This window comes from Buceros rhinoceros, unplaced genomic scaffold (assembly GCF_000710305.1).
Source record: "Buceros rhinoceros silvestris isolate BGI_N320 unplaced genomic scaffold, ASM71030v1 scaffold14459, whole genome shotgun sequence".
Classification (NCBI taxonomy): domain Eukaryota; kingdom Metazoa; phylum Chordata; class Aves; order Bucerotiformes; family Bucerotidae; genus Buceros; species Buceros rhinoceros.
This window is the reverse complement of record NW_010431064.1, coordinates 73,700-85,848: the sequence shown is the minus strand read 5'-3', so window position 1 is coordinate 85,848 and position 12,149 is coordinate 73,700. Positions and strand designations below refer to the sequence as shown.

Below are 12,149 nucleotides of genomic sequence, written 5' to 3'. Positions count from 1 at the left end.
TAGTGCAGAGCAGCATGTCCCAGAGCTGGGTGAGGAGGGGCTGGCCAGTGCAGATGCAGTGGTCGAGGTCAGCTCTCAGGTCACCATGGCGACACCACGTTCAGCATAGGAGGGAAATGAAGTTCCCACTGCAGCGGCAATGGCTCCTTCTGGTGGCAAGCCAAACCCTCTCCTTTACCGGAAAAGGACAGTGACTCTTGGGGAAGAAGAGACAGGAAGAGGGTGAAGTCATCTTCTGAGGAGTTTGTACTCCAGTGTTTTTCCCAGCAACCACAAACGAACACTTGCTCGAAGCTTCAATAGATGAACACCCAATATACCAAATAATCAGACTCAAAATAATCCCGTTACTCATATACCCAAAATAATTGCACCAATTAGCTGCCCTGCTGGGGTGTGAGCTCACAGAGGTCACCCTTAGAGCCTGTCACTGTTTCTGCTGCTGTGTCTTGGGGGGGAGGAAAAAGACCATTTCCTGGTCCTGTAGGTCAATTTCCATCGTCAGGCTTTAGAAACACAAGAGTGTGAATGTACCTTTGAACTGTAACTTCTGCAGATACTCGAGTCACACAGCTGAACCATCTTAACCAGTGGGATCTCCCAAAAGCACCTATGTCTTCATTTTCTTCGCCTTCATCCCACAAAACCAGCTACAGGGGGACCTTTGGGTCTGCTCTCTCTATCTTCAGGGACCCAAGGACATCTGAAGTCGGTCCTGTCCCTCCTCTGGAGGGGGACAGCAGCTCGCGTTCAAGTCTTACTTGCATGAAACAACTGAATCACCATTGAACTATTGAATCCACAGCAAGCGGGGGTGTTACATCAGCCGGCAGGTTCCTTTCCAGGAGACTAAACACAGCAACATCTGCAGCCTGGAACGTAGCTGCTGACCCACCTCCCAACCCAGCACAGTGACATTCCCTCCAGGCACTGCATTTTTTTTCTGCACAGAGTCAAAGAAATGGATGTCTTCACTAATAGCATTCACTAGACAAGCTTTTAAACTAAGTATTCCCCCTCTCTTGTATTTTTGTACTACAGCATTTTTGCATCACACTTTTCCTACTTCAGCAGGTCTGTTCTTGTTCTTCAATCATTTGCATGCACAGGTGTTTAAAATGTTTATTTTAAAATGTATAAAATGGTTTTCCCTTGGATCACGCTGCAGATAAAGCTCCCATGACAGCGAACGCAGAAGGACACAGTGGGGGCAGGTGTCCCAGCAACCCCGCTCCGCTAGGTCACTGCGCTCACCTCTGCAGGCTGTTTCCATGCCCGAGGCCAGGCTGTCATGCTGCTCCCGGCGTCACACGAGCTGTGCATGAGCTGCTGTAACGCCACTGACTGCTGCCAGGCCAGGCAACAGCAGAGCCGTTCTAGGAACCCGCCCGGGGACAGCAGAGCTGTCAAACACACTGTAAACTGTATGCTCTGTTTCTAGGGGCCACCATCAACTCATCAAACCGGGAATACCCTCGTACCAGACTCTACACACGCTTCAGGGGGTGTGCGTGAGTGAGCTGGCTCCTTCCACTGGGTAAACGTCACCTGGGCGTGGTCTGAAGGGGGTATGAGAATTGGAGATGTCAGATCAGGAAGACTCGTCACCGCTGCACCGAAAGCATTCGTCCTGCCCTCCCGTTTCCCGTGCCAGCATGAGTGTGTGCGTGGCTGTTCAGTGACACAGATTAAACCAGCTTGATCGAGGCCAAAACTGGCCCAGGAAAATCGTGCGGAGCAGCACGGGGCATGTGCTCCCCACATTGGAACATAAACCACCACTTCTCCAATTCTGCAGCAAACCTCGCTGTAACGTTTTAGTTTCTCTCGGGTGAAGGTCGCTGGGATTATTCCACCCCCCACAGAGAACAGCTCAGGAGGGCTGAGAAACTACCACGGAGTTTTGACACAGGGAGACAATGAGCAGAAGGCGCGATTCCTTTTCTCTTTATTGACGCTGCCGGCGTGACCACCTTTACGCAGGCCGATTGCTTTCCTACAGCACGCCCCTCTCCGCTCACGGGGACGTGACGCGTGCCCTCTAGCCCTCCTACGGGTACCCGGTTAACCCTGTGACACGCTGAAGAAGGTTCCTCATTTTCTCTAATGTCGCTTTGCGTTCAGCTCTGTGTAAAGGTTACTTGGCAATAACACATGCATATGACGTTAAATGGAGCCCGATCCACCGCTACAAGGTAATGCACGTACACATCATACAGTACTTTGACATCGTTTCAAATAAATACCCACGTACAAATGTAGTCGTTTTAGATGCAACAATATCTCTTATGAATCAATACTGTAACAGAAGGTGGAAAGACAAGTCCCCACATCTAGGAATAATAATGCTTCTTTCCAGCAAACAGAAATTCTTTCCCTGCTGTCAATATTATTTCAATTTGCACTTTTGTTTTTCTGAGGAGTGGGAAGGCCCCCGCCCCGACAAGTACCAATTTAATCATTCGCGTGAGCCTCAACAAACCGTGGAGACAGGTACGGCTTGTTGATGCGCTTCTCCGTTTCTGTTTCCTGGAATTACACTGGTTAGATACGACATGCAAGAGAAGATACCACGGGTGCGGAGTTCACGTCTGCCACAACACTACGGTGAACACCCCCCGCACAAAGCCTCCAGAACAGCAGCGCTCCTGGCGTGGCCCCCCACCGCTACCACAAACGGGTTCAGACGTCCCGCTCCTCTGTTCCTCACGAGCCTGCGTGGCTCCCAACGGGTACTGGGGTTTGTTTCGGTTTGTTGGTTTGTTTTTTTTTTCTCTAGACCCCTGAATTTGCAAGGATTTGATGATGAAATATCACTGACTAACAGAATTTTTTACAATTCCTTGACGGTATCGTCTCTAGTCCCTCGGCTCATTCCGTGAGTGCGGAAGGGGAGCTCGCTTTGCACTTATTGCTCCTCAACGTCTTCAATGAATTCCAGAACAGCCGCTCCATCTCTGCTAAGTGACGGGACCGAGACCCAGCTACTCCAAGAGTCTCCCTTAGCACGAGTAAAGGCACTACTGGCAATAATTAACGACAGGAAGGCGCTGAAATATAACACCCCATCATTGACAACTTTAGAATTTTTTCCTTTCTAAATGTACCATAATTTGGCACAATAAAATGAAAAAGTAACAAAACAATTCCAATTTGGAATTTAACTGGTATAGTTGTATAAAATTCTGTTAATCGATAATACTTCAACTTCCTCAAACCCAGGAATTCTGGAATTTATAGGTAATACTACTTACTTTATATTTTTCAAGTGCCTATTACTGTTTTAACCAGAGCAAAGTCAAGTTTTCTTCTTGTTACATTGAACTATTCCTAAGAATAATAATACAATATGAAAAAAAGCCCAGAATTGGAATACCCTGGATTTCTTGATGAACATGGCAGTTAAAAAAAAAAATCAGTAATTTAAACATATAAAGCTTAACATTTCATAATAATAAAAAAGCTGCTGAAGCACAGCACACGGTTTAGCACAGCTCCTGGTTCTTTCGTTGAAACTCTTTTCTAGTCACAGTCTAGAGCCCCCCAAAAACCTCTGCCACGTGCTGATGTCGAATTCAAATACCACAAGCCCAAACTGGAGACTATGAGCACAAACCACCGCATTTATATAAACTCTTCTACATAAGGATTTAAAGAAGCTAAAGAAAAATATCAAAATATCAAAAGTGCACAGGTATAACCATCAGATAAAAAACGAGCATCCGCCATGAGATAAGAGATTCCCCCACCTGAACGTTTCTAGCAGGTCATAAACTAACACGGTGACCGTGATATTTGCAGTAGGTTTCTTCAGCACTTGTAAGTTTTCTTACTGCAGCAGCACTTACAGGTAAAGCTTGTTTGTTTTATCGCTTCGGACACAAAAGGGCAGTTTCAGGTAGTATCTAGGGAAGCTAGGGTCGGGTCAGTGGTTCCCGTTCTTTGTGCAATGGCCTACCCCTCTGAACCAGAATGAGAGGGGCTAAGAAATGCTGTTGCACTGTTGGAAAGGCCATCTCCAGGGACTACTCTACAGCTGAAAAACGGAAAAATAAAATAGCATTAGAAAAAAAACCAAAAAACCAGTGATTATTTCTCAGTTAAAGAACTGGAAACTTAACCCAAGGTGCTGCAGAAGCAGGTTAGTCGGCTGAGGGGTCGTTAGCTTACGGGGGTAGAAGCAGCCGCTTTAGCTCGCCGACGCTCCCCGAGCCGGTGACGCAGCGCTTCCTGGGCTCAGCCTGGAAGCAATAGCTTTGCAGAAAGAAGGTTTCTTACAAGTACTGAATAAAGCTTTGCTGTGCAAGCACACGCACAGTCATTGCTGTTAACAAGAACCATTCCCAGTGAAGCTTTAGGTTCTCCAGAGACATGCAGGTCAGTACATCATGCAGGCCAATGCAGAGAACATCATCCGAAGAAGAGCCTGCTCGAGAGGTAGGTGACGGCTGAAGGGACTTCCCAGGCTCATTCCCAACCCACCAGAAGCAATATGAAAGGCTTGCAGCAAACAGGTGTTTCACGGAACTGTTAACCAGAGTTACAAGACTCAATCTTAAACCTGATCTAAACCACAAACAGCAGGATGAAGTCGCCTTACCGCCACGCCTCATTGCTTTTTCAAGCGGGTGCTAGGAGATAACCCACAACCTCGACAAGCTCTGATGGCAGCCGGGTTGGCTTTTTAGTTTCCGAAAGATGCACAGAAACGAATGAGGATGGAAATGACTGCTGAGATTATTGGGCTAATAGCAAAACTGCTCATCCCTGGAACTGAACCCGAGAGTGCCAGTAACAGCCACTGTCTGGTAATGGTGAAATCTTCACGGAAAGTTCCAGTTCATTGAAAAAAGCCTAACAATGCATTCAATTAGCTTCTCCAATTTACCTTTTCTCCATTAGAGACACGGAAGCAGTGAAAACTGCGTTAAAGCTCCCTCCCATTGTGGAAGCACAACTGTAGCTGGGTCTACTGGAGCAGAGAGAGTTAGCACTCGATCGCCTGCTTTGACAAAGTATTGTTAAATTATACTTCATGCAGGAGTGAGAAGAATAAAGGCCTTTTGGAAGATTGTGCAGCAACGAAGAGAAAAGCAGGACTGACAATTGTTAAAAGACTTCTAAAATATCAAGCCTGCTGTTAAGCAATATTAAAGCTCAAGTTCAGGAGGACTCAGTGTTTTCTCCAGCGCGGGATAACGGTCGCACAGGGCCCAGTCTCTAAAGCCAGAACTGCTCTTTGTTAACTGCTCAAGCAGTGATGTCTGAGCAGTGCACTGGACTTCAGTCACGGGGCGGGTGTTTTTCCCTCCTCTCAGTGTGGGTAAATGCAATTCTGGCACTGGCCTGTGGCACTCTGACGTTTCCCAGCTCCGGACCACGGCTCTACAATTCCATTTTTTCAAAGTCTCACTGTTGAATTTAGAAGCCTTCCCAACCCCAAATTCCTGGGAAGCCCAAACGCCCCGTGGTTTCCTCTCTCTGGGAAAAGCAGCTGTGCTGCTCGTGACCTGGGCTGAGCACTGGGATCTCTCCTGACTAGTCGTAGGCGGAGCGGCAATGCGCGGGAAGCGAGCTGCTGATCCTCGACAAGGGATGCCGTGAGATGAGGCAGCACCACACCAGGACATTAGAATGGCTTCGGAAAACATCACTCTCGAGCAGACAACTGTGCAGGCTCGCGTTGCTTTTAGTAATACTATAGGCATACAAAATTATTGGGAGGAGTACAAAACAGACAGGGCTTTACATTAAAATACAGCATGAGGCTAGGCACTTCGGCACTCTGCTCTGAAGAACCACGTGTGCCTCGGCGTGCTCCACAAGATTCCCGCAATTTGGAAGCAACGTTTCCAATCTTTTACGTAGGCACCAATTAGGAAGTACACTTTTATACTGTCAAACCTATTGTAATTAAGCGGCTAAAAAGGCCCCTTAAAAGCTCAATAGCAGACAGAGGTTTATTTCTTTTAGCGGGTGTACTAAGCTACTTCATAAGCGATTCTTCGCAGGCTGATCGGGTTCAATTTCTGTGCCTATAATGTAGAGCCCTGTGGAACACGTGCAGTAGCTTCTGTGTGGTCAAAGGTGATCAGAGCTCGGCAACACCACCCTATCGAGATTAACACTGAGAAAAACTCCTTTGTGACTGACCGTTCTAGGGCACAGCCACACTGATTCTACACATCTACATTGTGCGGCTACAGGAACACATAAATACTCTTCCCAAAGCGCTTCGCTTGCAAGGAGCAACAGGAGACCACAAAGATCCTTTCAGGACGTGACACTTTTCCACAGCACAGCCTCTTACAGTGGAACTGTCTGCCAGGTAGGATCCCAATCTTACAATTCTAAGTTTAATATCAGATGGGGTAAATATTGCATATTTTTAATATAAATGTGCAAGTTTCTTCTGGTTAACCCTCTGGAGAGAGGGAAGCAGAGCGTAAATAACGTACCCTACCAAGGTTTTTTTTTCTCTAGCTCTTATAGCCTAAAAAAGCTTCAGGCCTTTGGTCAGTGGTGACAGGGCAGCAAGTTCTTAACATCTGCCTCAACAGACAGATGAAGTTTTGTTCTGGGTTCCAAATGCTTGGCATTTTCAAGAGCTACCTCCAGTTCTAACCTTTGATTTTCACGGCTCGTCAAGCCCCGGCACCAAAGAAGGTTTTCTGGTTGTTTCTGCCTGTGAAAGCATGTAGTGAAGTATGCTGCAACCCTGCCGAAAGGATCGCGTTTGTGCTGTACAAACTACAGTTAGTAGCACCGGGCACACTGCGTACTCTGAAGACTTACCATGGACAGCAGACTCCATACATGTTAATCGTGGAAAATGCTGATCCCTTTCCATTATTAACTTGTTAACAGCGTCCCCAGACTTAGGAATTAGTTACAGTTAAGACCACCGTAATACCCTGGTATTACCTGGTTTAGCAACATACTAGTACAAGTCAACTCACTGCGACGTTAGACAGTGGGGATTTACGCTGACGGTTACAGCAGAAGAGACACGTAACGTGGTTTTTCTACACTTCTGTCCTAGTCACAGTAGATTTTATATTTCTCGCTACAGAAAACCTGGTTGTTAAGGACAGCCCCCTCTGACCTGTCTCCACAGGAGCGAACATGACTTACGCTGGGGTTACTGCTCTTGGCTTTGGAGGTGGATTTTGTGCGCACCCTTTTGGACTGCTCGTGGTCCAGCTCCAGGTGCTCCAGGCGCTGGGTCAGAGCCAGTTTCTGCTGGATCGCCATCCGAAGCAAGGAGTTCAGAGTCTTCTTCTCGTCCTCAGCTGCTGCAAGCTGCCGCTGCATTTCATCCAGCTGCGTGACATACTCGTCACATCTGCAATGAAATACATCAATCTTTAGCAACCCCGTTTCCAGCCATGAAACACGAATCCCAGTGTCCGGCCGATGTCAGCAGAGTGACAGCTTTGCAGCTGCTTGCGCACACACTCTTGGACACGGGTCATCCAGCTGCGTGACATACTCGTCACATCTGCAATGAAATACATCAATCTTTAGCAACCCCGTTTCCAGCCATGAAACACGAATCCCAGTGTCCGGCCGATGTCAGCAGAGTGACAGCTTTGCAGAACTTCAGCCAAAGCTGTAGGAAACCACAATGTCTTTTCACTGGGGTTCTCACAATCCCACACTTGGCACCTCTCGCGATGCGGCACGGTTAACAGCATCCCGAGATAAAGGAAGGCTCATTATAGGAGCACTCACGTCTAAGGCTTAAGATGTCCTTCCAGAGCGAGGAGACACAATGCAGCCGAGTTGCCTGGACACCACAAAGGTTCTAAGCTCTAGGCTGGAAAGGGAGTCTGAGGGGAACGGTCAGAGCATGGCAAATCGACTGTGACTACGACGACTGTTCACAGCACTTGATGAGCTCCTGCAGTTCACAGTTTTTAATTTTCCACAGGGAGCCCAAATAATAAATCTCCAGCGGTACCAGAATGGTGTGGTTACACAGCAACATGCACCGTTCTACTTTAACCTGCTACAGTTCCTGGTGTAAAAATCCTACAAATAGTGTTTTATTACTGTTTTCTCTATAGCAAGTGCCCTTTATATAATTGTTTTCACCATCAAAATTAATTTTAAACCCATTAAACAAAGGAACTGAGGGTTACTGAGAGCCCTGTGGGGAAGCTGTACAAACGCCTGTGAGCGGTTTTGTCTGCAGTTGTTTTCACTGAGCTTGGAAGCTACTTAACTTGCACAGTACAGGAAGAACAATTTAAAAAATTAATGTCTTTACATGTAGATGCACATTTACCACACACCAAAAACCAATTATATGCGTATGGGGAGCAAAATAAAAACTCATAGGTACCAGCTGGAACTTACAATGGCCACATCTGTAAAGCACCACTTCTCCATAACAGCAAAAATATCAGCGGAGAAGTTCCTTTGAACATCCAAATGGAAAAGCAAACTGGGAAAAACAACCCACCACGAAACAAAACTGCATTCACATGCAGATTCATCAGCTGCGCTCATGCTATCAAGTCCTGAGTTCTGCCCTCCCTGACTTCATATGGAGATTAAACAACAACCCCAAAACATTCACATAAAACCTGCATGAGCTGCAGCTGCAGTAGCAGAGGGTTTGGGCTGAGGGTCACCATGTGAGTGGGAATCTGCCTTCTCAAATGTCGGTGCCTCCTGCTCTGGAGCTCGCCACAGTCTGTCGTACCGTGGAGGGCAGTGGAAAACCAGCCTGTGAAGGGATTCGCTTTGCAGAAACCAAAGCAGGAAGCTCAAACTCGCTAGGAGCCTGCCCCCGCCCTTCACTCTTCACAATCGGATGGACCTCACCAACAGCAAACCCAGCCCACACACCTCAGAGAGCGGAAGCCGAGCAAGGACCAGTTCTGACCCAATGACCACTAGCAATGGAGAGGAACAGGAAAATCAATCCTGCACATAGCAGTCCTCCCCTCTTACGGAAGACCAGCAGCTCTGGAACACAGGCAGGACAGAACCGCCGTCAGCCCCTCCGCTAACCATGCGCCCTCGGCTCTGCATCGCCAGAGGCAGATTTTCTTCACTGGGCTGGGAGCAAGGCATGCACAGAAGATTGCTGGGAGGCCTGAGGGCTACAGCTTTCAACCCCCACCATGACATTTGAGGTGAAAAGTGTTAAGCCCGGTTATATCACAAGGGACTTTTCTACTTTCTTTTGTACCCATGCCTCAAACCCGATTTCCTTCACAGCTCCACTGCTGCGAACTGGGGAACATCCAGGGCCCTTGAGGGATGTCACAGGATGGCTTCAGCAAACCACGGGCTGCCACCAGAGTGGCCTCTCCCCAGTACCCTTGTTTCTTTCTCAGTACTGCACTCCCAAGAGATCTGGGCAAGGTGAAATTACGTGGAGCTTTTATCCACCTTTTCCAGCTCCTTTCTCATGAATCAAAATGTATTCACTTTTTTCTGTACAAGTCAAGAAATCAGCCCCCAAATTTTCAGCTTGGTGAAGCAGCATCAGGCTTGCTGCAGCCTGTCTGCTCCTTTGATGTCCACCAGAGAGGTGCTAATCAAAGCAGCCAAGCATGAGTGGCAGACTTCTCTGTGCCTGGCTCCACCCCCCCCAGAAAAAAACAGAGATGATAAAAAGAAAACAAAACCACTGCAGAAAAGCAGAGTAGGGACTTCCCACGGGATCTCGCTGATGTCCCTTAACCCTCTTCCCTACGTGTTTCTGGTAATACGCAGTTGTGCCAAAGCGGGTATCTGGCTGGAAACACAGACAAACGCCCGCCAGAGCAGAGAAGGCAGTAACACTGTTCACTCGTGAGCCAAGCTACAATTAAAGCCGCGACTCTGACTTCAAAAGGTTATTGCAGCAAGTCATTATCTCGTCAAGCTGTCTGTGAGCACAAAGGTTTAAAACACCCAACGGCTGTCTTTGGAAGTGACAAGGCATGCGCTGTTTCGCATATCTGAATGAGCTTCTTGCCCCGTGAAACGGCGCAGGCAGCCGTGCCTTCCTCTGCAGCACAAAGGCAGGGCTCCCGGAGCGTTTGCGCAGCTGCCCTTCTTCCTGGACCCGAGAAACTGTTCTCTCAGGAGCACAAGAGGGCTAGGGAGAGGCAGGAGCGGGAACTGCTGTGGCTGCAGCCAGCCACGTGCCCTCAACCTGTTGTGCTGCTCTGTAAGTCCAGTGAATTGACGCAGCCCAAAACCCAGAGCTTCTCCCGGTGCCAGTGCTGCGGTCCAGGGCGGGCAGAGCACTGCACCATGCAGAGCAGCACTGACCCCCTCAGCAGAGCCAGGGCGGGCTGAGAAGATTCCCAGAAGGAGATGTGGACTGGGACCTGCCCAGCTCACCGACTGTCCTCCTGCTGCTCGCTGACTCCCTCCAGGAGGCCCGTCAGCCTCTCGAAGCACGGGAGCCAGCCTCCACCTCTGCTGCAGCCTCTCACAAGGCCAGTGGGAGTAGCTACGGCAGCAGCTACGGGGGTTTGTGCTGCGTCTCTCTACGGTTTTGCTGCTTTGCAGATCGAACAACAAAAGATCTTTCCTTTTCTACCATTTCATTCGCCATGTGTGGAGCTACTTCCCAGCTGCATATTCAATACAAAAATCATTAGGACAGAGCAGAAAGTGTCTTTTGTTTTAAAACTACCTTTGAAAGAAAATAATTGAGCTTTCATGCTTTGAGGAACGTGAAATCAGCATAACCCTGTTGTACGTTCACGCGTTCACAGCTTTAAGACTTTGATCTTGCCTGTCGTCTTAGGACTGGTGATTAACCACCACAGCAACAGAGTCCAAGTAAACATCAACCAGATTTTTAAAAACAACTCCAGCTACAACAAATATCTACACAGAGGAATTAAATATCCTGAACGTTCAACAACTGATGAGAAATAGAACGTAACCCCCTTAAAACATGACCTGTCGCCAGGTTACTGAACGGCTAGCAGCGGGTGCTCTCATTTCCGAAAGCTGTGTGCCGCTCCTCCCACACCGGCCAGCTGTGCCTTCGTTCTACACACCATTTTATTTAGGCTTTAGCCTGTTCCGTATTTAGTAACACGTACAGCTACATTCACTGCTGGGTCACGAAAAGGAAGTGATGTAACCAAATGCACCCAGGTACAGTTTTTCCCCCTCTTCGCAATCATCGTGAACGTATGACAACGGCCACGGCAGCACGATGGATGTGACTGCAGGAGGCCGCCTGAGAAGCACCAATGCTGTTTTGGCACAGCATTTCCCCCAGTTTTAAGAAACCTGAGCTTTAACGTGCTGGCAAGTTTGCATGACAACTCGCGTACAGGCAATCTAGAAACAAACCCTGACCAACACGGAAACCTGCTTCTCCCCCACCATGTCGCTGGAAAACAGGACAGGGTCGCTTCGGGCTCCCACAAGCACTTGGGAGATGCTCCTTGTCTAGCAAAGAAAGGAAACAACCTTTCTGCTGACAATATTTTGGAAGAAGATTAATTACTCTCAGACTTGCCACTAATGCCCCCTCCTCACACTTAGGCGGGAATTTATATTGTTCTGTATAATAAAAACTCAAACAAAACCACTTTCAATTTTCTTATTAAATGAGTTTAAAACAATAATAAATTGAAGCCTAGCACAAAGTATTTCTGGAGGTTAAATCTTTTTACCAGGAAAAAGCAGCAGCAGCTCCTGCTCAGCGCTCCCCAGGTACCACTCTGAAGCCACCCGAATGCCCCGGCAGCATCTCCCTCTGGTCGGGGAGCTCCTGCTCTCAGTCGCTGCTGCGCCCTTACCTGGGGCTGCTAAAACAGCTCATGGCAAACTCAGTCACTGCTCCACACACACTCTGGAACCAGCCCCCTGATCCACACGCTCCTGAACAAAGACCTGAGTGAAGTGAGGGGATGGCCAGCACAGGCTCTCTATGGTGTTTTGTTTTGGAGGAGCACTGAGAGTCAGACAGGTCAAACTCGGTGTTTTCAACACTTACTCTGCCCTTCAGAAATTCCCATTGAAGATTTTATTTGAAACCAGGTTAATAATTAGTTTATACTGTCTAAGGTAAAGACTGTAACGTGGGTGGTTTGTGGGAAGCCCTATTTTCTTTCGACAATTTACAAGGATTTATTCTTTAAAATACAGAACATACCCACCCAGGCGTGGCTGCGGTT

At 48.0% G+C, this 12,149-nt stretch overlaps 1 protein-coding gene across 2 annotated transcripts in view; it reads right to left on the bottom strand.

Moving 5' to 3' along the window:
• Positions 1–3,657: 3,657 nt before the first annotated feature.
• Positions 3,658–12,149, bottom strand: part of BICD2 (bicaudal D homolog 2 (Drosophila)) — a 37,199-nt gene continuing 28,707 nt past the window's right edge. Inside the window, exons 6-7 of one of the 2 annotated variants that reach the window (XM_010143293.1) lie at positions 7,135–7,345; positions 3,658–4,036 (exon numbers count right to left, since the gene is read on the bottom strand). In XM_010143293.1, the coding sequence (XP_010141595.1) occupies positions 4,031–4,036; positions 7,135–7,345 (217 nt within the window). In that variant the 3' untranslated portion in view covers positions 3,658–4,030. Of the gene's footprint in view, positions 4,037–7,038; positions 7,346–12,149 lie in introns of those variants that run through there. The other variant, XM_010143292.1, reaches the window with a different exon arrangement.